The sequence below is a fragment of the Schistocerca piceifrons genome, chromosome X (assembly GCF_021461385.2).
Source record: "Schistocerca piceifrons isolate TAMUIC-IGC-003096 chromosome X, iqSchPice1.1, whole genome shotgun sequence".
Classification (NCBI taxonomy): domain Eukaryota; kingdom Metazoa; phylum Arthropoda; class Insecta; order Orthoptera; family Acrididae; genus Schistocerca; species Schistocerca piceifrons.
In genome coordinates, this window is record NC_060149.1 from 467,619,402 (window position 1) to 467,644,187 (window position 24,786).

The 24,786-nt window shown below is 42.3% G+C and overlaps 1 protein-coding gene across 1 annotated transcript in view; it reads left to right on the forward strand.

Annotated features, from left to right (window-relative positions):
* The window catches only part of LOC124721645, a 504,773-nt gene that overhangs the window by 320,886 nt on the left and 159,101 nt on the right, over window positions 1–24,786 (forward strand). The window contains exon 4 of the mRNA XM_047246708.1: window positions 18,766–18,895. Coding sequence (XP_047102664.1) covers window positions 18,766–18,895 — 130 coding nt within the window. The remainder of the gene's footprint in view (window positions 1–18,765; window positions 18,896–24,786) is intronic.

Here is a 24,786-nt window from a genome sequence, read left to right on the forward strand (position 1 = left end):
AAATTGTTGATGATATAAGGTATAAACATTGCTGAATTAAATAATCGCATGAGAGAAACATGATGCCCTTTTATTATTTTACAAATCACTACCTGTTGTTATGCCATGTTTTCCTTTATTTCAGTTACTGCAGTTTCACTTGCCCTCTTAAAAATTTTACCTTTTATAACTATAGTTGTTTCATTTACCTGTTTAGTTTCACTTGTTGTATCATACCTTCATGTAATTTAGGACCTTCTAAGGACAAAATTATCTTATTCAGTCACCCACTTCAAACATAACATCAAATTTTGCTGTTGGTTGTTCATAATTTTTGGTTCCAGAAAATTTGTAATTTGTCATGCAATTCATTATTTAATTTATCACCCAATTCAATGCAGTGCAAGAGGTCATGCAAGGTAAGAAGTTCACCACCACCACCACCACCACCAATGATGAACCTCATGCAATTGTCAACTAGTGTGGTCAGAACACACCTAAGGGATGGCTTGCTATGCAAAAGTGGAAGCTGCCTGAACAATAGCAAAAGCCCATAGGTACTGAAAGGCAATACTTGTAATATAATCTGCATTCATTTGTTCAGTAAATGGTTGCTGTAAACACCAAAATAATTGTAGTGGCAATCATTTTTGAATTCCATAAGTACATTGCTTGTGTTAGTACATAAATGACAATTGTCACTTTACTGAAATTTAGTTAGGAGTATACTACATCCTATACAGTCAAAAGCCATGGTGAAGCCACAAATAATATCACTTTTTTACCAAAGCAGTTTATTGCTTGTGATATGAAGGAATATATTGCCGTATCAGCTTGTGAGTCATTCCTGAAGTAAAACAGAAATACCATTAATATTGTATTGTTAATTGTATTTGGGATAAATGTTAAACAATCTGTGAAAAATAGCAAACATAATGTAACAACTGTCTGACAACCTAATAAGATATGTCTGCACACTAAGTGTTATAAAAATGTGTGATTTGGCTAATATGAAGGATGTGACAGCAGAGTAAACCCTAGTCCACCCATGGTGACAATGGTCTGGTAACTGGCATATGGCTGCACACTATCATATTAGTGCAGAACATCAGAGTTCCATTTTCTGTGGTGGCATTGCTGAAAGTGTAAGCGTAAGTGGATTGGGGCTAAGAACTACAGTACCGACAACTGTCAGGGATTTTCACCTGCCTCGAGATGACTGGGTGTTTGTGTTGTCCTCATCATTTCATCATTATTCATGCAAGTGGTGAGATTGGACAGAGCAAATGTTGGGAATTTATATGGGCACTGATAACCGCACAGTTGAGTGCCCCACAAACTCATCATCATCATCATCATCATCATCAAGTCATTGACATGCTGGGCATTGTTTGGTTTGCATGCAGTTGATGGACACCCAGAGGTTCTGCATTTCTAAGCACAGTCCCTGCTGTCTCCATATTCTGATACGGAATGAAACACAGATCTGCAGCATGATGCTGTTTCCCCACATAAGTCTACTGACCTCTTGCCTAAAGCAGTCATTCCTTCCATCCAGAAAAAATCAGACTGTTCACCATTGCCCTCACTTGTCTGCTTCGATGTTGTCTTATCTATGATCACCAGCATACTCAGAAACCAGAATAAGTGCTGCTGCAGTGTACCACCTATGGGAAGCAGCAACACTGTCTAGTGGTCGTAGATAGTACTATAAGTGAATGTTGAATGTGACAAAAAACAGACTATCCCAATCATAAATGAAATCTTTCCTAAAGCATTTCATCAATCATTACAGTCTTCAGAATTACTTATTCCCTGTAAGTGTCTAGTCATTATAAACATTGATGAGAATATTGCGTGTTCATAAACAGACTGAGGGTATAAAACACACTGTTTGTATGTACAGTAAAATAATTTGATAAGTGACACACCACAGTCTGGGTTGAAATGTGAAATATTAGAATCAAGTATATGAAAGAAGGTTAGACTGGGTTAGATTAGGTTAGGATGGATTAGGTTGGGTTAGATTAGGTTAGGATGGATTAGGTTGGGTTAGATTAGATTAGATTAATACTTGTTCTGTAGATCATGAGTATGACACTTTATAATGATGCGGAATGTGGCAGGTTTCTTTGCATGCCATAATTTAAGGCTTTTTTAAAAATATTACCTATATTATACAAACTCTATTTTCTTAAAATTCTTATTACTTTATATTATGGGTGTGGCATTCAAATAATATTTTTTATGCTGTAAGTGCAGTATACCAAAGGGATGATTACTGGGTTCCATTTCACTTATGTTATTCATAAATTATAAATAATTTGCAAACGCAGGCTGCCCTCCTTTTTAACCTTGGGGGAGGGGGTACGACTGCCACAGCACCAGTGTCACCTTGTTCTTTCAGTTTTGTTCAACACATATATTCAGTATGCCCTAAGCACTGGGCTACTTGTAATGCTTGCCAGAAGAAAGGTCACATCACCTCTGTGTGTTGTTCACAGAAGTTGCTCAGGATATGGACATGGACATAAACTGTGAGACTCCAATCCTTGTGACTTCTCCCAAGTTGTGTACTGAGTAAAGTGTTTTTTGCCAAGTGCTCCACCTACAGATCGACACAGGTGCTGCGGTGGTATTATTGAATTCTCAAATCTATGATAGTTTAGGCTCTCTGCCATTGACACTGGTCATGCGGAAGCTGTTCAGCTATAACAAACAAAATATTACACTACTGAGGCAATTTTTGGCATCTGCTTCTTAAAAGTCTTACATTTTTTATGGTTGCTGATGCCAGTGTTGACAACTTGTTTGGGATGGATGCATTTCAGGCATTTGGATTTTCTATCATCAATGTAATTCACCTTGTCAGATCAGGAACCATATTTTCAATTGGAAACACTGTGTTAGGGTTTTTTTGACTTGTGTTCCTAAGGTATAGGATGTACTACAATTTTTTCTACTCAAGTTTCTTTGAAATCCATGGCTTGGCCTCGTTTTTGTGATGTTTGTCCTATTCCTGTAACCCTGAAAGATTAAGTGAAAGCAGAATTGGACAGACTCCAATCACGGAGGGTGATGCAATTTGTTATGGCCAGTGAATAGTCATCTCCGCTTGCTGTAGTTCAGAAGCTGTCCGGGAAATTTCACCTCTCAGATGACTCCAGTACTACTGTCAATGGGCAGTTGATCATGGATATGTATCCTCCCCCACGCCAGGAGTGCCCGTTGGCAAAAGTATTTCTTTTTTCTAAATTTTCTAAAATTGATTGTCTGAAGCATATCTGCAGGTTCCTGTGGATGAAGAGAGTTTTCGAGTTCAGGTTTTGATTATCAGTATTGGTGCCTTCCTTTTGGTGTGGCTAGCACTCCTGCTATTTTCCAATGATTTTTAGAGCAATTGACTAGGCCTGTCCCAGGTTGTGTTAATTATCCAGATAATATTGCTATAATGGGCTCCTACATGGCTGATCACTTGGAAAAACTTGTTCTCTGTCTTACAGCCTGCAGACTTATGATGTAACCTCACAAAATCTCACTTCTTCAACTTTAAATTGTTTATTTGGGGTTCAAGGTCTTGTAGAATGGGGTTCACCCTGTGCTAGACCACATCTCCACTTTTAAGTCTATGCCTTGCCCCCTCATCCACAAAGGACCTTCAGACCTTCCTAGATAATATAGCCTACTACCATAAATTCCTGCTAGGAGCAGCCACATTGGGCCACCCGTGGCATACATTGTTATATAAGAAACCTTTTTGTTGGAGCCTGGACTGTGAATGTGATTTTCAAATGTTGAAATCCAGACTACTCGTGGCCCCTTGTTTAGCTATGTTCTCTTCACACTAGCACATAGTTCTGATAACTGACACTTCACAGTAGTGCCTCATTGCAGTCCTAGCACACCAATATACCAATATGCTGATGGCACTGATCGACCTGTTGCTTTTGCCTCTAAATCTGTCACTCTGGCCCAGAGCTTACCATAGTCTATGCTCTCCAGAAATTTCATGTTCCTTTTAAATGGCTGAAAGTTTCACCTTTTTTCTTACCATAAACCTACCACCTACAATACTGGATGCTGTTCTTGTCTTGTTACAATCACAAAATCCAATTCTGACCTACATCCAAAGATGCCTTCCTGTTGATCCTGAGACCAACTTTGATCATGAAGAACTGTTTTGCTTAAATCTTGATATTGAAATGCAGGTCATGGTTGAGGGTTTCTCCATTATGAGCTGGAGCATAGCAGCTGTTGTTGCCAGTGACCTAGTTCTTCAACAGGTTGTTCAGTTTGTTTAACAGGACTGGCCAGATAAACTGCCAGGTCAGGGTTTGAACCCCCTGTACAACAATTTTTTCCATGTGGCATCACCTCTGTTTCTGATGGTGTTTTCCTGTTGTCCACGGGGAACCTCTCTCCCAGAGTAGTCATTCATGCCACATAACAGCTTGAACTTCTACGTATTCTCCACCGAGGCCATTGGAGACTCTTACATACTAAACTGTCAGCTAGGAAACATTTTTGGCCAATGAGTGATGGAAAAATTGTCCATTTTGTCATGGTTGGTGAACAATGTGCCTGACAACAGGCAGCTCCCAGGGCATCTATGTCCCCCTGGCCTGCTCCACACCAGCCATGGAAATGCATTTATGCAGGCTTTGCGCATCCCTACCTGGATTCCTATTGGCTCTTGTTTGTGGATGGATTTTCTGAGTTGCCTTGCTTTGCCCAGTGTGTGTTGACATTGGCTGAGGTCACAATTCATATTTTTGAGGGTTTTTTTCTACTGATGGTTCCCTTGTACCTTAGTTTCCAATAATAGGCCCCAGTTTATTTCTCACACCTTTCAATTGTTTTGTTCCCATCACAGAATTAATCATGTTATGGTTCCACCATTCAACCCTTAATCATTAATCAAATGGTGAGACAAAATGACTAGTGCTTATGCTCAAGTCCCAACTGAAAAACTTTGTTGTGGATTCTGCACCAGATGATACCCTTCTCTGTTTTCTCAGCACTTACGGCTTCACATCAATAGGGGAGTAGAGACTAGCTGACTGGCTTCATGGCCAGCAGCCATGCATGCTCCTCCACCTTCTGAAGTCTGTGCACACCTGCCATGGTCAAGTTCATCCAGCTGCTTCATTTCAGGATCACTGATGTGGGTATGGCAAGGGTTTGGTCAGCAGCTCAAGTGGATACTGTTCACTGTGGTCTGCACTGGGGATGCTGTCTTTGTGACATCCGTACAGCTGATAGGTTGGTGGCATGCACTTTGATAAGTTTGCATGCCAAGTTGCTGTCGGAAGCTATTGGTTTGCGGGTGCATTCCCCATCACCACAGACTGTCATTCTGCTCTCTACCACAAGCCTGTCATTGCATGCTGTGGAGGCACCCTTGTCCCTTTTTCTGTCTCCTCCATGTGCAGCACCCTGGGATTCCAGCTTCTTGGCACAGTGTAGGCCCACCACCCTCAGGCGTGCCCGTGTCTCCGTGTGTTCTTGGCTCTATGCTCTGGTGCCTGTCTGGTGCATAGTCCCAGTGCCACCATCGACATCATCTGCCACCAGTCCAGATCCAATGGATGTGTGTCTCATCGGTCCACCAGTGTCTCCTCCTTCATCTGGGCATGCTCTTCGTATGAGGGAGAGGTACTAGCAGATGTGAGTGTGAGTGTTCAAAGTGTAGTGTCACTGCAAAGTGTGAGCCAGCCATCAGAAGCCACCTGTAGGAATCGTGCATATGGCACAGTCTCTGCCACACCATCTACTGGTAACTCTCACGTATATACCTGTGGTGTAGCAATGACTCATGCTCACTATGTTCTTTCAATTTTTAGCTCTCACATCAGTTGTTCTGTATATCACTTATGTTGCACCTTCTGTATGTTTCACTTGTCTTGTTAAGTGTGGAGTGATTTATTTATTTATCATGTCAAAAGTACAGAAATATTATACATAATTTTACACAAAGGAAGATAAAAAATTGGACACTTCAAGCACATTTGGTGTAGCTCTCATAAGGTCTTGCATGGTGCTGTTAGTCTGCTCAGCACCACACTGGCAAAGAACTGAGTCCATAGAGAAACCCCAAGTCTGCAGATTGGTCTTGCATAGTGTGGAGAGATGAGAGGCTTATTTCCATTATTGTTCAGAGAGTTACGAATAAAGCCATATTTGTGTTACTTGGAGAGGTTTCACGTGTTACTTGGTTACTTCCAAAATGAATAATCTAAACTCTCAAAAATCTCCATTAATAGGAAGTATCCCTGTGGCACACCGGCATTGCCCTACCAAGAATATGTTAATTTGGGTGTGTGTAGATCAATGATATGTTAGCAACACCCAACAACTCTTGTGGAAGCCTTTTGAGAATATTACTTAAAGAACAATATTAAACTATGTGGAGTGCTCATTTTCTCAGCTACTTTTGCAGATTATATCCTCTTTGATTATCAGCTGCATAACAGTGTTGACTTGTATCAACATTTGGACAAGCCTGTTACTGTTCACATCCAGGAGGAGGACGACTAGATGTAGGACAGCACACCTCTTCATCTGAGGAAGTACTGGGAATGTCACACATTCTTCATGAAGAGTTTGCCATAGATTGTGAGGGGGTAAATGCTGGTGGAGAAGCTGGGTACAAAGATCTCGTGCTACCTGCCCATTCCGTCTGCCATTTGCACTCTTTCAAGCCAGGAGTATTTATGTTAAATTTGCACTAACACTGCACCATGTGTGGAGCTTACTTGGAAACGATTACCCCTCTTTGATCTCAGAGTCACAGAACCCATTGGTGTGACACAACACCTGTGTTTGTTCAAAGTTGAATATAGTATTTCATTACAATGCAAAACTGATACTGTAATCACAATACATAAAATCCCCAAAAAATCAACTTTGGCTACTGATTGTCATCAGATTCTATGAAATGAAAGAGGCTGAAAAAGACATAAAGTAGACAGGATGAAATAAAAAATACCAGTTTGGTGCTATCTTCCATTACAGAGCTTCTTGTTATATGTTATAGAGGTACTGACGCCATGATCTGATTGGAGCATTTTTGTGTGTATCTATAGTTGATAGTGTGTTGTATGTGAACAGTTATATATTGCATGAATATATTAATTAAAATTGTTGTCCTGTTTGTAGAAATATTAAAAAGTCAAAGTTCCTTTTAAATTGGTATTTGAAAACAAGACTAAATCTTAAGTGACGAATTTCCAAAAAAATTATCATGACATCAAACTATAAATTAAACAGTAGTGTGTTCATAGCAACTAGCCATTATCAGAAGATATGATCTGCAATCATTGTATGAAAGATGTTACAAAAAGATTAAAACGTCAAAACTACTCTCGTGTGTACTGAATCAATATGTGGATCTGCATGCTGGAACTGGCTTATAGGCCTTATATCATGTTTTCCTTTGTGTTGGTGGATGTTCTTCATATGAAAATAAGTGTGCATGTCATGCATTTGGATGTTGTGAAACATGTAGTAAAAATTATTTAAAATAACTTACAGATGTTGTGCAAAGAACTGAAAGGACTCCCTCTAGATTTATTAGAGGGCAGTTGAAGAACAGTCAAATAAATAAACAGAAATTTTAAAATGACCTGGATTGTTCTTTGTAAAGTAAGTAAATGTTTCAAAACAACTTCTGAGTAGGTTACATTCATAGGTTGCGACCCATGTTGTTCATCAGAGTAAGACACAAGATTTATTTGTAAAAGCTATTAACTACTTATGACCATTCAGTGTGCAATGGAGGGATGTGTGCTGGGAACCACTATGAGTGATAGAGAAAAAAGAAATGGACCAAGAAACAGACAGGAATGGAAAACAGAACTTTGACCATGATAAAAGAGAAATGCAGCTGAGTAGGACATAAAATCAGGTGTTGGAACCCTAGAGATATGACAAAAACAGAGGTGATGATGTCATGGAATATAGGTAGATAATATTATAACATGTTGGAGCAAATGCATAGATGAGGCTGAATACTGTAGCACATGGGAGAATCTCGACAGGAGCTTTGCCCAGTTGTGATTGTCATATGCATAATGATAGTGATTCAACAAAGGTTTGTAAAATAAATTGTATTATTTATCTCTCTGGTGATAATAGTAGGTAATGTTTTCATCATAAAGATATTTCAGCTTCTGTACATGTAATAAATTTGTTTTTCATGAGAATTTCCCATGTGCTTTTGATTCCAAGAATCTGACACTTTTTTTTGCAAATAATGCCATCATTCCAAGTGACCAGAACAAGGGAAAGTTAATGAATTTACTTTATTCTTTTTGTAATATTTTATTGTAACTGAGGATCAAAAAGTTAAGTCAACCTGAACCAATTCCACTGCACATATTATTAAGTGTAGTAATCAGGTTTGTATCATCTACAAAGGAAACAGTTTTGTTACTGTCAGTCACATTTAGAGGTTATTCACTAATACTTATTAGGAAAAGCTATGGTTCAAAAATTAAACATACAGCAAAAATTTAGTTCCATTAAGATGCCAGTTCATGTCTTATTATACAAGGATAAGTCAACAAATTTGTGCATTCTCATCCTGATCATATTTAGGATGGCAATACGACTTAGTGTCTTTTAGTGGCTAGCGAGTGCACTATTTTCTTCACTAGTGGCAGGTTTCAGTGTTCTAACATACATTCTCTGTGTGTTCTTGTGAAGAAACAGGGCTGCATCACTCCCTGCTTAGACCAATGGAGAACAGCATCCTGTAATCAGTTTCTTGTAATCTGAGAATGTACCAGTGGCTGAAATCCACATAAGGCTTTCAGCATGATGTGGTCAATGTTGTACCATGGCATACTGTTTACCAGTGGAGTGAACATTTCAGCAGTGTTCAAACATGCATGAAGGATGACAGAAGAACAGGGACATCTAGCCACATCCACTACTGAAATCAACATTGAGCGGTTCATGCTCTAATTTTGAGTACCTGAAAAGTAATGGCTGGTCCAGTGGCAAACCAAATGAACATTAGTGATGATTCAGCATATGAAAACATCCAAAACATGGCCAGTTTTCATGAATTCTGTGCAAGATGAGTTGTAAGCCAACTCAATGAAGAGCACAATTGCAATCATGTGGGAATCTGTTAACAGCTGCTGGACAAATATGCTAATGAAGATGAAATGTTTTTCAGTCATCACTGGTGTTGAAATGTGGGTTCATCACTATGAAGTACCATGGATCTCCAGCTAAAAAGAAATTCAGGAGTCAACACTCTACAGGAAAAGTGATGTTCACACATATTTAGGGATGTATAAGGGCCAGTTCTGCAGGATTATCTGGAAAATGAATCAATAGAAAAATGTGAACATTACAGGAATATGCTGTGTAAGTGGTTGAAGCCCACAATTCACCCCTCTGCAGGTCCTGGGATTAGAATAGGCCCAAGGTATTCCTGCCTGTCGTAAGAGGTGACTAAAAGGAGTCTCACATGTTTCAGCCATTGTGTTGGTCCCCGGTAGGGATTGATCTACATTTTTCAAAGTTTTCCTGAAGAGCAAGCCAATTGTGGAAGGGCGTCTTACATGGTGCATCACGTCCATCATGCGCTGAGACCTATCGCATCCTTTGTCAGCATGGATCTACTACACTTATGCTCATTCTCCAACATTTGGGCTAGGTCACCCTCCTGGGTTGCATATTTTTCCATCAACTGTGCAGTATCATTTTCTACACTGACAGTGATAATGGACTTGTTTGCTTGGTAGCACCTGATATCCAGCACGGTAGCCAGTCCATTATGGTGGGGCCATCATGTACCCTGTTGGTTGTAGCCCCCCTGACCACACAGGGATCACTCAGCTGATGCCTGCCCTGTTAACTCCTCACATATGCTGAGGGGTAGATGCCCATCCCCCTGGGGCATCGAGATTCCTGGCAATGCCCATCGTGCCAGGTGGCCTTTGCTGTGGCTGGATGGAGCCTGTGATGACGGCCCCTGGTCGGAGTGGGTGGCATCAGGGTGGATGACACATGATGAAGCATAGTACATCATCTCTTGCTGGTGGTCAAACACCAGCAGTCTCTAAGTGTTCACAGGCTCAATTCAAGATACAGAAGTACGACCCCAACTTGGTCCCCTCACTGGCCACACCCTGGGAGGAATGTCAGGCTAAGGATGATAGCAGCTCTCATTTGTCCTGGTACCTTGTATGTTCAAAAGCTGATGGGGAATCTTTCATGACACTGAAGCCTCAGTTTTTTCTTGAGCATTTAGAGGACAAGTTTGGTGAGGTGGAGAGCTTGTCCTAAATGAGATCTGGGTCAGTCTTGATCAAAACAGCATCCTCTCCCCAGTCATGGGTGTTACTTGCTTGTGACAAGCTGGGGGATGTTTCTGTAACCATCACACCCCATAAGAGCTTAAATATGGTCCAAGGTATCATATTTCACAAAGCCTTCTTTTGCAGCCCAGCGATGAGCTGCATGCCAATTTAGAACGGCAAGGAGTACATTTTGTTCGGTGTGTCCACAGGGATCCGAGGGATAATCAGGTTGCCACTGGTGCCTTCATCTTGGTCTTTCAGGGTGGTAAATTACCCGAGAAAGTAAAGGTGATGGTCTACTGCTGTGATGTAAAACCCTATATCTTTCCCCTAATGTGGTGCTTTAAATGTTGGAAGTTGAGTCTTATGTTTTCCTGTTGTACTTCCAGCATCACATGTCGAGATTGCAGGTGCCCATCACATTCCAAAACTCCATGTGCCATGTCTCCCATCTGTGTCAACTGTGGAGTGCACCATTCGCCTGGCTTGCTAGACTGCAGGATTCTCCAGAAAGAAAGGAAAAACATGGAGTAAAAGGCTCTGCACCAACTGACCTACACTGAGGCTAAGAGGAAATTTTAACGCCTACATCCAGTACGCATGACATCGCCTTACGCTGCCACTACAACAGTTCTAGCCCCATCAGCTCCACCAACCCCAGTCACCTATCAGAGCCAGAAGACTACACCTGCCCCCTTGATGGTGGGGTGCACTTACCTCCCTGTTGCTCCTGCACCATCTGTTTCAGGAGCAACACCCTCCAACCATCAGGGAAGTCCATCCCCACTTCTAAGCCAAAGAGGAGTACAACTTTTTCAGCTGCTGTCGCTAGGAAGGGGTCCCTTGGGTCACTCCCTTCCCAGGTTTCTCCTAGTGGGAAAGATGACACCCGCCAGTGGCTGAAGAGCCCAAAAGCAGCTGGTTGCAGGGCTTCACGTTCATCCCCAGTGCTGGAGAATGAATCAGTGAAGTCCTCCCGGCCAGGAAAACTGAAGTAACAGCGAGAGAAATCCAAAAAGAAGGTCTCCAAGACAAAGTCAATTGCGGTGGCGCCCAAACCTCCACTACCTCCACCTCATCTGCAGATGAGGTGGAGATTCTGGTGTCTGCTGAGGACCTAGATCTCGCCAGACCTTCAGACAAAATGGATATAGACCACTCAGGCAAAAAGTTGGTGGCAGCAGGTGACTCTGAGGCGTAAACTGCCTCATTGAATGTTCCATAAGGAACAGGCAGGAAATAACTGTCTGCGATGTATATCTTCTTCCAGATGGTGCAGTACCCCTAAATGTATTAGTTGTACTGATTGATCAACTCACTAAACCTTTCCTACTTTTGGGAGATTTTAACGCCCATAACCCCCTGAGGGTGGCACCATGCTAACTGGCCGAGGCAGTGATGTCAAAACTTTACTGTCTCAGTTCGACCTCTGCATCTTAAATATTGGGGCCACCACACATTTCAGTGAGCCTCGAGGTAGTTACTTGGCCATTGATTTATCAATTTGCAGCCCAGTACTCCTCTCATCTATCCACTGGAGAACACATGACGACCTGTGTGGTAGTGACCACTTCCCCATCTTCCTGTCACTACCCCAGTGTCAATCCCATGGATGTCTGCCCAGATAGGCTTTAAATAAAGCGAACTGGGGAACTTTCACCTCTGCTGCCAATGTTGAATCTCCCCGACACCGGAACATCGATGTGATGGTTGAGCAGTTGACTACAACAATCGTTTCTGTGGCAGAGAACACGATCTCCCTCTCTTTAGAGTGCCACTGGCGAAAGACAAATGGCTCCATTCTCGCATTCACCAACTTCTCATACGACAGAAGCAAGAGTGTTGGGAGAGAGATGTCTCGACCATTGGGTGCCATATGTCACCTTCCCCAGTGTGGGCAAAGTTCAAACTTGTTTTCGGGTACTAGACCCCAATAGGTGTTCCCAGTGTTAACATAAATGGCGTGTTGTCTACCAACACAAACACGATTTCTGAGCACTTTGCTGAGCACTATGCTCGAGCCTCTGTGTCAGAGAATTACCTCCCAGCCTTTTCCACTCTCAAACAGTGGCTGGAAGGGAAACTCCTCTCATTTACTACATGCAACAGTGAATCCTATAGCACCCCATTTACAGAGTGGGAGCTCCTCAGTGCTCTTGCACATTGCCCCGACACAGCTCCTGGGCCAGATCGGATCCACAGTCAGATGATTAAACATCTCTCATCCGACTACAAGCGACATCTCCTCATCATCTTCAACCGGATCTGGTGCGATGGCATCTTTCCATCGCAATGGCGGGAGAGCACCATCATCCCACTGCTCAAACCTAGTGAAAACCCACTTAATGTGGGTAGCTATCAGTCAGTCAGCTTCACCAATGTTCTTTTTAAGCTGCTGGAATGTATGGTATGTCGGCGGTTGGGTTGGGTCCCGGAGTCACGTGGCCTACTGGCTCCATGTCAGAGCAGTTTCTGCCTGGGTCGCTCTACCACTGATAATCTTGTGTCGCTAGAGTCTGCCATATGAACAGTATTTTCCAGACACCGACATTTGGTTACCGTCTCTTTTGATTTACAAAAAGCGTATGACACGACCTGGCAACATCAAATCCTTGTCACATTATATGGGTGGGGTCTGCAAGGCCACTCCCAATTTTTATCTAGAATTTCCTGTCGCTTTGTACTTTCCGTGTCCACATTGGTGGCTCCCATAGTTCCCCCCCCATATCCAGGAGAATGGGGTCCTGCAGGGCTCTATATTGAGTGTGTCTATTTTTTGTGGCCATTAATGGTCTAGCAGCAGCTGTAGGGCCTTCCGTCTCAACTTCTCTGTATGCAAACGACTTCTGTATTTCATACTGCTGCACCAGCACTGGTGTTGCTGAGCCATCCACAAGGTGCAGCCATAGGCGGTAGCCCACAGTTTTCAGTTTTTGGCCTCAAAGTTGTACGTTATGCTCTTCTGTCGACGTCATACCATTCATCCAGAACCAAAACTTTAATGATGATCCACTCAATATAGTGGAGACACATCGATTCTTAGGACTGGATTTTGCCACCCAATTGACTTGGCTTCCTCACCTTCATCAGCTTAAGTGGAAGTGTTGGCAACACCTCAATACCCTCCACTGCCTGAGCAACACCAACTGGGGTGCAGATCACTCACTCTACACTGCTGAAGCTCTACAGAGCCCTTATTCAAGCCCACCTTGATTATGGGAGTGTGGTTTATGGTTCAGCGGTGCCGTTGGTGTTATGTTCACTCAATCCAGTGCACCGCTGTGGCGTTCGCATAGTGACAGGAGCTTTTAGGACAAGTCTGGTGACCAGCATCATTGTGGAAGCTGGAGTGCCTCCATTGCAGGTTAGGCATGCACAACTGTTGTCTAGTTACGTAGCACACGTTCGTAGTTCTCCTGCACATCTGAATCACCATCTCCTTTTCTGACCCACGGAAGCTCATCTCCCACATTGGTGGCCCAGGTTGCAGTTCCTGTCCAAGCCCTTCTTTCTGAACTGGAGTCCATGCGTTTACCACCTATACTTGAGGTCCATTCACATACACCTCCATGGTGTACACCTAGAATGCAGCTTTGCCTGGATCTTTCACATGGCCCTAAGGACTCAGTTAACCCTGTGGCTCTCCGCTGCCACTTCCTATTGATTCTTGACAAGTACCGAGGCCACAAAGTGGTTTACACTGAAGGCTCAATGGCTGATGCTGACATCAGCTTTTCATATGTCCATGGAGGACATACTGAACAGCATTCCTTGCCCGATGGCTGCAGTGTTTTCACTGCTGAGCTGATGGCTATATCTCGTGCTCTTGAGCACATCTGTTGATGCCCTGGGGAGGCATTTCTCCTAAGTACTGACTCCTTGAGCAGCGTACAAGCTCTTGACCCATGCTACCCTCATCATCCTTTGATAGTGACCATCGAGGAGTCCATCTATGCCCTGGAACAGTCTGGTCACTCAGTGGTGTTTGTCTGGACCCCAGGTCTTGTTGTAATCCCAGGCAACAAACTTGCTGACAGGCTGGCCAAACAGGCTACATAGTAAGCACTTACGGAGATTGGCTTCTCTGCAACTGACCTACGTCCAGTGCTACGCCACAAGGTTCTGCGGCTTTAGGAGACTAAATGGTATAACCTCAGTTACACAACCAACTTCATGCCATTAAGGAGACTAAAAATGTGTGGCAGTCCTCCATGCGGGCCTCTCCCAGGGACTCTGTGGTTCTCTGCCGGCTCTGCATTGGCCACACTTGGGTGACACACAGCTTGCTCCTGTGCCATGATGACCCACCTCAGTGGTGGTTCAGTGCCCAGTTGACAGTGGCCCATATCTTGGTGAGCTGTCCTCCTGTGGCTGCCCTGCGATGGACTTTTCAGTTACTGGACCCATTGCCATTAATTTTAGCTGACAATGCCTCGTCAGCTAATTTAGTTTTACATTTTATACGCAATGGTGGGTTTTATCATTATATATATTCTTTGGTGCATGTCATTTGACCTTTTGTGTTCTCACCTCTAATGCTTTTAGGGTTGATGTTTTAAGGTGTTGCAGAGTGGAAGCCTTTTCCTTTTTATTCTCATAGTCAGTCAGCCAAGATCATCTGCTGTCTAGCTTTTACCCCTTTTCCCTGTTTCTGGCTTCTCTATATGGTTTTCTTTTCCTGTTTTTGTCTATAGTAGTGTTGGTTGTCCTTCTGTCATTCTTGTGGTACTTACTTTCTCTTGTTATTGTGCTGTACATCTCCTATCTTTTCTTCTTTCCACTGTGTAATTATTTTACTGGGAAGAAGGGACCGATGACATTGCAGTTTAGTCTCCCCCCCCCCCCCCCCACCCCCCTCCTTCTCTTTTAAATGAACCCAAAAATCAGAAAAAAATTGAGATGTATTGTCAAATGGTGTTCATTTTTGCATGACAATGCAAGTCCAGATATCACCATCCACACCATGCAGACTCCTCAGATATGCATTTCAAGATTTTGGGTAATCATGCGTACAGTGCTAATATCCGCAAGGTTGAATTTCTATTTGTTATTTGTTTAGTCTACTTAAAGATGGTTTAAGGGGTGAAGGTTTAAGGGGTGAAGGTTTAAGGGGTGAAGGTTTAAGGGGTGAAGGTTTAAGTGCGTATTTGGCTTGCCAGTAAACAGGTAAACTATTTTTCTGATGTTATTGGAGAGCAAATGCAATGATAGACCAAATGCATTAAAAAGCAGGGTGACAATGTTGAACAATGATGCCATTGTAAATTTTATACTGTTTTTGTGATAAATTTAAAGAAATGTTGTGAAGTTACTTACACTCATATGACAGAATAAAATGACAATCGTATTTGTTAAGAAAATCTACACAGTGTGTCTGGGATAGAGGTATACAAAAACATTTATATTTCAATACCTATAAAGATTTATAGCTTTATTTGTCCAACATTGTTCACAGGAATGCAAAAATTTTTATGCATGTTGGTACAGTTCTATGTGGACACTATTTATGGTTTGATGGGTACTGAAATGGTTCTCCATTTCTCATCACATGTTCCTAAGCATGACAGGTGTTGTGACCTCTATAGCAGTGTATATCATATTTCAGTTGTCTCAAATATACATCATCATGAATCTTTGTCCTGTAACAATGTCTTCGATAAACTGCCATGCTCTGAAATCCAGAAGAGTCAGATTGGGAGACTGATGGGGACAGGCAATGTAACCCCCACCCCTCCCTACTGATCCAATGTATATGAACCATCTCATGGAGGAATGTGGTACATCCCCATGGTAGTAGAATTGGCACCATCTTGTTGTAAAATGGCATTGGGAGGAATCTTTGGAACTTCATAGTTTGCCAACATGCCTGCAGAGGTGTATCCTGCCACTGTAGACACCATAATAAAAACTGAATCAATCATTTCACGTTTGTGTAATCCCAAACACACATTATCTTTTGGTGTGTCCCTTCTGGACTGTCACTTCTCCTGGAGTCTCACCTTCCCATATTTGACAGTTATGTTGGTTAACTTGGCCACATATTTGGAAGGTAGATTCATCATTGAACAACACTGCATTGAGGTAGTCATTGTTTTTGTCTGTATGTTGCAACATTTCAACAGCAAAATCACATAATCTGCAGTGACCTGCAGGCTTAATGTGATGCAAAAGTTGGAATTCGTAAGCATGGAACTAGAGTCATTTGTGCACTATGTCAAGCACTGTCAAATACAAGACAGCTAGTTCCCTACTAGCTTGTCTAATGGATTTATGTGAGAGTCCAGCAAATGTTTTGTGCACATATTCCAAAGTCCCTTCATTGGCATGTTTTTTAGGATGTATTCCACATTTTAAATGAAACTTCCCATTTCTCAAAGAGTTCTGCTCCACTTTCAAATGGATTTATGTGTGGTAGGATTCATGTTCCATTCTGTTCTTGCACACTGCTGAATACGTGTTACAGATTTTAGCTCTGCTAACCACAGCACACACTAGACCTTTTGTTACGGTGTCAACATTTTGACTGTCAGGAGTATGTGCGGATGCACCATATGACTTAGTGCTCTTAATGAAGTGGTGAGGATCACATCTTGGAGAGTGTGTCTATAGATAGTATATTTATCCAACAACATAAAATGTCGAGTTCTTTCATTATAAGCATTTTTTTGTGTATACCTCTAAGCCTGGACACCCTGTATATTGTTAGTTAATTGTAATTCCCAAAACAATTCAGATTTGTAGGTAACATATCACAATGATGATAGATTTCTGAAGTTGACATTTTTTCCTGCTTCTTTTGCAGGGGTGTTGACATAAAGTGCTAAAGTCTACTGGGCTTCAATTAAGCACAGTGATGCCTTGCACTTAACAAAACTGCTGAGATACTACTAATTACACCAAATATATTCATTTGCACTTTAATTCTATTGGTTTGTGTGCCACACCCTACTTTGAGTGTGCTCTAAGTGAGTATCACACAGCATGAGTTAGCAAACAAGATTCTCACCTGAACATCCCTTAATGATATGATCATTCTCAGAGAGCTCAATCTTGAGGAAGGGAATCAAACTATTTTCCTCAATAATACTAGAATTTGCCTTAAGTGATTTTTCTAAATGACAAGAAAGATAAATGTGGACAGCGTGATGGGAATTTGAACTGCTTTCCTCCCAAACGAGAGTCCAGTGTCTGACCAATGTGCCAACTCATTCTGCTCACAGAACTGAAACATTCACTGGTGTATCTGACATCCTTCAGTTACATTTTAATCTAATTATTATCAGAGGTGACACATAGTTTTGGGTGTGTTTCCTTCTCTCAATGTAGACATCATCACACTTACATTGTAATAAGTAAATTTGCTCTAGTAAGTAGCTGAAGCTGATAGGCATTTTACTCCATGTAAGGTGAGTGAATTAATAGGATGATGGAAAATGCTGTGCAAAATACAAGCAATGGAATGAGTAAAGACAATCACCCATCTTACAGTGGAGGTTCTGAGCAACCAATGGACCTGCAAAAAAGAGGTGGAATATTGTGCCTCAGGTGTTTAATTTCATAGGTAGTGGTTCTTTATATGGACACAGTTCAATTTGATCAGCCAGTTCCAGAATGTCCTGCATAAAAGACATTATCAGCTTAAGTGGTTCATGATAATTCCATCTGCATCCTTAAACTCTCTTATTCTCCCCTTCCAGTACCAAATTCTGGGCTCATGAGGATTGCTAGACAAAATTCTGTGTTGCAGAGACAATTCCAACATATGAAATTCAGTGTCTGTTAGTTCTTGTCTTATATCTGTCCCCTGAAGATGCCTCCAGTGATTTAACTATTACAACATACTACTTACATTGTCTATAATTACTGTCTTCGACAAACAGTAATATTTCAGTGTAGAGAGGCAGAGAGAACTAGTATTCTTGCAAATGGGAGATCCATAACAATAATAATTGCCTTGAACAGAATGTTCATTTCATTTTTATATACATATTTATTACTTAACATCTCTGTGCAGCAACTGGCAAAAAATTCCTATGTAGTTTATCAGTGAAAAACTTAATTGGGATCTACATGCAACATGCAACACTCATTCATTATAAGTTAAAATTACAGGGCCTAATTAAAGAAGGTATAACTTAATAATATAACACAGAGTCCTCTGTGTCTTCCAGATAGTTTTTATCCTAAGCATATAGACATAAAAATAGAGTGAATATGTTAAACTTGGCCAACCCCTCTCTTCCTCCTTCTCTTACATAGTTAATAATAAGTATTGCAGCTCTAATGCAAGAGTCACCCAAACTACTTTGTCACTCTGTGCTTAAAGAAACCATGAATGCTCTATAAGAAACATAAAGTAGCAATTGATTTACATGAATGTAATTCAAACTAATAAATGTAATTCAAAATATACTTACATACATTATTTAAATACCTGGAAAATAAAATAGAAAAAATTTTCTGTTTGCAGTTGACAGGAGATCTGCTGGAGATATTGTATTTCCTGATAAGGCCCTGAATTTCACTCCCAAAGAGGATGTTAAGAACTGTTCTGAAGATGGGACTAGTATATGTGACAAAAATGTGCGAGATTATCCCTAGTACGTATTAATTTGTTCACTCTTAATCATAGCATATTAGTTTGCCGCTAACACTCTAAGTGTAAGTTGCACATCTATAAATGTTCCACTGGGGGGATCAGGGCATTTGGGGGGAGGAGGGAGATCAGCTGTAATTGTATCTCTGACTTGTTAAGAGATGAATCCTCAGATTTCATTGGTACTTAAGTATGAATGAAAGTTTCAAAATTAATTTTGAAGTTAAGCATTCTTGGTCTGATTTTAATTTTCATGTGAAGATGAACTTGGATCAGCCAGTGCCAATTGCAGTACTAGTTATTGTATAGCTGATTTACATATTTGCATGCGTATGTAATAATACTAAGTACAAATTTTTATGGTAAGAAAAGCTGCAGATTTCAATTAGTCTTGAGTTCTTTGGACTAAAGCCTGTAGGCTCTTACCAACACATAGTTATGAGTGAATGCCACATGTGTGAATTAGGTAATGAAATTAAGGTTTCATTTATGAAATATATTTGGTCTTATTTTACTGTGTAAATTGTAGCAGCTGGTACAAACAGCCATTTGTTATTAAACTGTTGGTAGAAATTCAGATTATATTTCACAGAACTTGTGAACACACAAAAAAGTTGATTAGTTAAATGTTTTGTTAAAAAGTGTTTGTAGAAGCATAGGGTGTGACTCAGTGGCACAGTGGGTAAATACCAAACTACAAAACGAAATTCCACAGTCCAGTTCCCAGTTGATTTTAGTATTTTTCTTTCATTTACCACTTCTTTCACCACTGACAATGATTTATTAATGTGAAAAATGATAAGCAGCATTGTAGTTTCATGTACGCAGTAAATTGTATGGCCACTATAACTGGGAGGGTAAATCAATTTATATGTTGGGGAGAGGCTGTTGCATATCTCCTCCAGTTGGAACATGCCTGGCAAAACACCGTAGCGTTTAGACCAACAGCTTCACTTCACTGAATTTCAGTTACACTTATTTTTTTTAAAAAAAAGTGAATTAAATCTAATTTGGAAGTTTTTTGATATAGTTGTCATCAGAGTAAACATCAAAAGTGCAAAAAACAATAGAAAGAGGAAATCATTCATATTATAGTGGAAGCATTGTACAGTAGTTAGGTGCAACCTTTATAAAAGTTGGGGCTAATCACTAACATGACATTAACCTTGACTACTGTTAACATTATATGAATCCAGCAATCTACTCAAGCTGGCAAAATATGTCAACTGTGGCAATTTTTCTGTGTCACTTCAGGCATTCCACTGCTGCATTCTGTAAGTTCTGTATACAACATGGTGTTTGTATTTTATAAATTGGTGTCTAATCAAAGAGCAGTAACAATTTGTCATCTCCTAACATGCCAATGGGAAGAATTTCTTCTAAAAAATTTTCTCGACTGGATTGTTGGCCGACTGTCAATTTCTGAAACACTTTTTTTCTAGAATTCTCTGGGACCTATCCCCTATGCAGCATTGGCCACCTACTATCTGGTTGACTGTATGACAGTGATTGCCTCCAGTCAACAGGACTAACCTTCGTTCATCATTTGGTTGAGTATGCAGTGTTTCACCTTCGTTGTCCAATTTTTGACATTGAAAATGTGTACAGTCAACTGAATGAATGCAAGATAGGGGCAGTTTGATGGAGTTGCAGAGAGACCATTTGTTTTTGAAACTGCTGAATAGGTTTAATTTTCAGTCTAACAAAAAGTAATATAACAGGGATTCAGTTACATACTGATACTGTCCAGACTTACGTGTTATATGAAGCTAGCTAACACAGAGGGGTAAAGGAGTGTAGGACCTTCTCATGCTTCATTCAAAATATTTTAACAGAGAGATGGCAAAGTTAGTGATGTTATAGCTGATACAGAAGGATATAGCCTAAAGAACACCACATTACAAGTAAAATTAAAAGCAAATTCTCCGCAGGGCTCAAATCTCTTTTGTGAGTCTGTGCTCGGCCACCACTGAGCCCCGACCCTTGCAGCACTTCTTCCTTTTCCATGCTGCAAGTGTATCCTTCTACTATTCTTTTTTCCTCTCTGCCTTTCCATTGGATGATGTTCTTGGTACTGATTGTGCTCGGATCTGGTTTTGGACGCTCATTTTCTTTTCATCCAGCATTCTGCAAATTTTCATTCTTAACTTTATGGTCCTCTTGTTGGGGCTGACACCACAAGGTTTCCTTCCCTTGCTAGGCTGGGGGAAGAAGATCAAGCTAGATATCTGAGAGCAAAATACTTCACCCAATATTTGGCCTGTACTCAGGCTAATGGGGAGATATTTACTGCAATGGAGCCATGATTTTTGTCAAAATATTGAAGACAAATTTGAGGAAGTTGAATCTCTGGGGAAAATGTGAAATGGTTTGTTGTTACTTAAAACTTTCTTTGCTGCCTGATCTACTGCTCTTCAGTATGTGAACATCTAGGCAAGAGATATGTGACCATTGCTGCACATGAAACTTTGAGCATAGGCCGAGGTGTAATCTTGGACAGAGACCATAAACACCATACAGATGAGGAACTGTGGACTAATTTTCAGCAGTGAGGCATACATTTTGACAAACATACAAATTAAAAAAAGGGTAATCATTGCAGAAACAGGTGTCTTTATCTTAGTCTTTAGAGGGAATGTCCTCCTGGAGTAGTTTAAGGTCATAGAGCACGGGTGTGATGGGAAACCACATGTCCCACTATCTATGTTGTGCTCCTGATGTTTATGCTTTGGCTATAAGTAATCCCATTGCAGGGTGAGCCAAAATGTGGCAGCAGTGGATGATTACTTCATGAAGATAGTCTTTGTGAATGTATGCCTGTTTCTGTCAGTTGTTTGGAATATAACCCTCCACTATCACCAGTGTGTCCAGTTTTCATGAAACAACAGAAGATACAAGGGTACCAATTCACTGACTGTATCTCATATACCGAGACACAGAATAAATATGCACACCTACATCCTGTGGTTATGACAGTCAATTACCCTAGCCTCTTCCCCCCCCCCCCTTCCTGCCCCACCCACAATCTCAACGTTCCTCAAACCAGGTCTCCCACCATCCTCCTCTCATGTGGTTCCCTCCTCCTCCCCTCCCCCTTCTTCCCACACCTGACTGGAGAAGCATTCTCCATCTTTGGCATCTGTTGGTGACAGGGCTTCCTGGTAACACCCAGCTCAGAGGTCTGACATTAAACAACGGCTGAAGGAGCCATGGCCTGTGGATCCTATGGCTGTCCACTCATCATCTGTCCCTGTGCTAAATATGGATAGCCCCTTGAATCATCCTTGCCCACCAAAGGTTAACTAGAAGACAAAGAAAAAGAAGAAATGAGACAAAGCTCTTTCACAGGCCCTGAAGGTACCAGATACCTCCATACAGTAGGATTCTGAGCTGATGTTTGTGGATGTGGTTATATCCTCACTGGTGACAGGCCATGATCCTGTGGAGTGAGTGACCCTACTGGCTCCTTCATGCTTAACCTGGCCACCAGTCATGTGATCATTCAGTGAAATTGTGATGGGTCCTACTGTCACTTATCAGAACACCACCACTTTATTTCCTCTTCTGTGGTTCGCATTACTCTCCCAGAATTGCACTTCACTGGCCACCATTCCTGAATTCTCCATGGTTATTGTGCAGTCTGTTATAACCATGCTGGTCCCAAGAGGACATCTGGAGGGGTCTGTACTTTGGATCATGCAGAAGTCATTGGCGAATGGATTCCGTTTGTATCTTGTTGAAGGCAATAGTGTTGCAGATGCAAACCACCTTAGTAATAACTAGTTGCAAAGTTTACTTGCCTCCAAGCAGGCCCCTTACTTATATTGAACTGATCACATTAATCCAAAAACTCCCCACCCCCCCCCCCCCCTGTTTTCTATGGCTTCAGTGCACACTACCCCCTGTGGGGGAGTACTACTACTTCTTCGTCTGGCAGGGGCCGTCTAATTGACCAGATGATCATAGACCATGATCTGTGCCTCCTAAAGTATAGTTTTCTGACCAATTTTAGGGCTGCCCATAGCACATTTTCCAGACAGACCAACTACAACACCGGGCACTTCACAGGGCGGGGGGGGGGGGGGGGTGGGGGTCCCCCCAGGGGGTTCACAACTCTTTTGTGGACACGTGTGTAGCGGGCACGGGACCCCGAGCTAATGTGGCCCTCCTTCCTTTCCGGGCTGCATACCTTCCCTTCCCTTTCCGCATCCCTCCCCGTCCCCCATCTTCGCCCCCCCCCCCCCTCACCTCTGGCTCTTTCCTTCCCTTTCTCCCCCTCTGGGAGTATGGTTTGTGCCTACGTCCGGAGACGGACGCTCGAAACTTTTCCAACTTACTTGCTTTCTACACTTAAAAGTCCTCGTCCTTCCTCTGTCCTTCTCTTTTCCTTCCCTCTTCTCCTTGCCCTTTTCTCCGCTGCGGCGTTTGAGACCCCCTCTTCTTTCCTTTCCCTTTCTCTTTTTTCCTCCCTGTGCGTGTCTGAAGGCCGACCCACGCACTTCCATGCGTAGCCGGTGACGGGGTAACGCGTAATTCCCCGCCCCGGGTAGACAGATAGGACATGTACGTACCCCCTGGTAACGGCCAGGCCCAGGGAGGGGTGATTACCCGAGCTGATACCTTCCGAAAGTGTCGATTGGTCCCTCCGTCCGTTTGTCGAGAGGTGTGACCTGAGGTGTGAACAATCACCTAAGGCGGGTGTGCCCTCGGTGAGGGCCCCCACAAGGGAGGAGCGCGCCATCGGAGACGCCGGTAATCATGGGGGATTCTTCCGCAATGGTTTCCTCACCTTCCACTATGTCTGCTCACAAACGTAAGTTCACTGAGTCTCAGCCACAGACGGTTCTTCCATCGTTGCCACAGTTCCTTGTTGTTTCTCGGTCTGACGAAGGTCACGACTTTTCAACGGTCAACCCTTTAATTATTCAGAAAGGTGTCGTCGCAATTGCGGGTCCTGTAAAGTCTTGTTCCAGATTACGGAATGGCACCCTGTTGTTGGAAACACACAGTGCCCTCCAGGCTCAAAAATTGCTGCGTACTTCTCTGCTCCACACCTTCCCTGTCCGGGTGGAACCGCACCATACCTTAAATTCCTCGCGTGGAGTCGTTTATACACGCTCCCTCGATGGATTGTCTGACGAAGAAATTCAGCACTACCTGTCTGACCAGGGCGTCACAGCTGTTCATCGGGTTATGAAAAGGGTTGACTCGAACATCATTCCAACCCGCACTGTCTTCTTGACATTTGACAAAGTTCAACTCCCATCAAAAATCAAAGCAGGCTATGAGATAATTTCCGTTTGCCCTTACGTCCCAAACCCTACGCGTTGCTATCGATGTCAGCGGTTCAATCGCACCAGCCAGTCCTGTTCCAATCTGGCCAAATGTGTTACGTGTGGCAAGGATGCCCATGAGGGTGTTTGTCCACCTCCATCCCCTCGCTGCATCAACTGTATGGGTGACCACGCTGCTTCCTCTCGAGATTGCCCCGTTTTTAAGGACGAAAAACTCATCCAGGAAATAAGAGTGAAGGAAAAGGTGTCGACCTTTGCTGCTCGAAAGTTACTCGCCAGTCGACAGCCCACTGTGCCTCAGACAGGAAAATATAGCACTGTCCTTGCTTCTCCTCGGCCAGCAAAGGAGGCGGCCATGCAGACTTGCGACCTCACCTTTAGTACCACGGTCGTCAGATCGGCCAGCGCAAAGATCACCCGTTCAACCTCACCACTTTCGCCTGCCCACTCTATGGCTCACCCTTCGTCGGGTTCTGCTAAATCTCGAGCCCAAAAGTCAGACGCCAATTCTTCGAAAAAAGAGCATTCTCGTGAAGAGTTTTTACATACCCCAACTTCACAACCATCGGTTCCCCCTTCATCTAAACATCATACTTCCAAG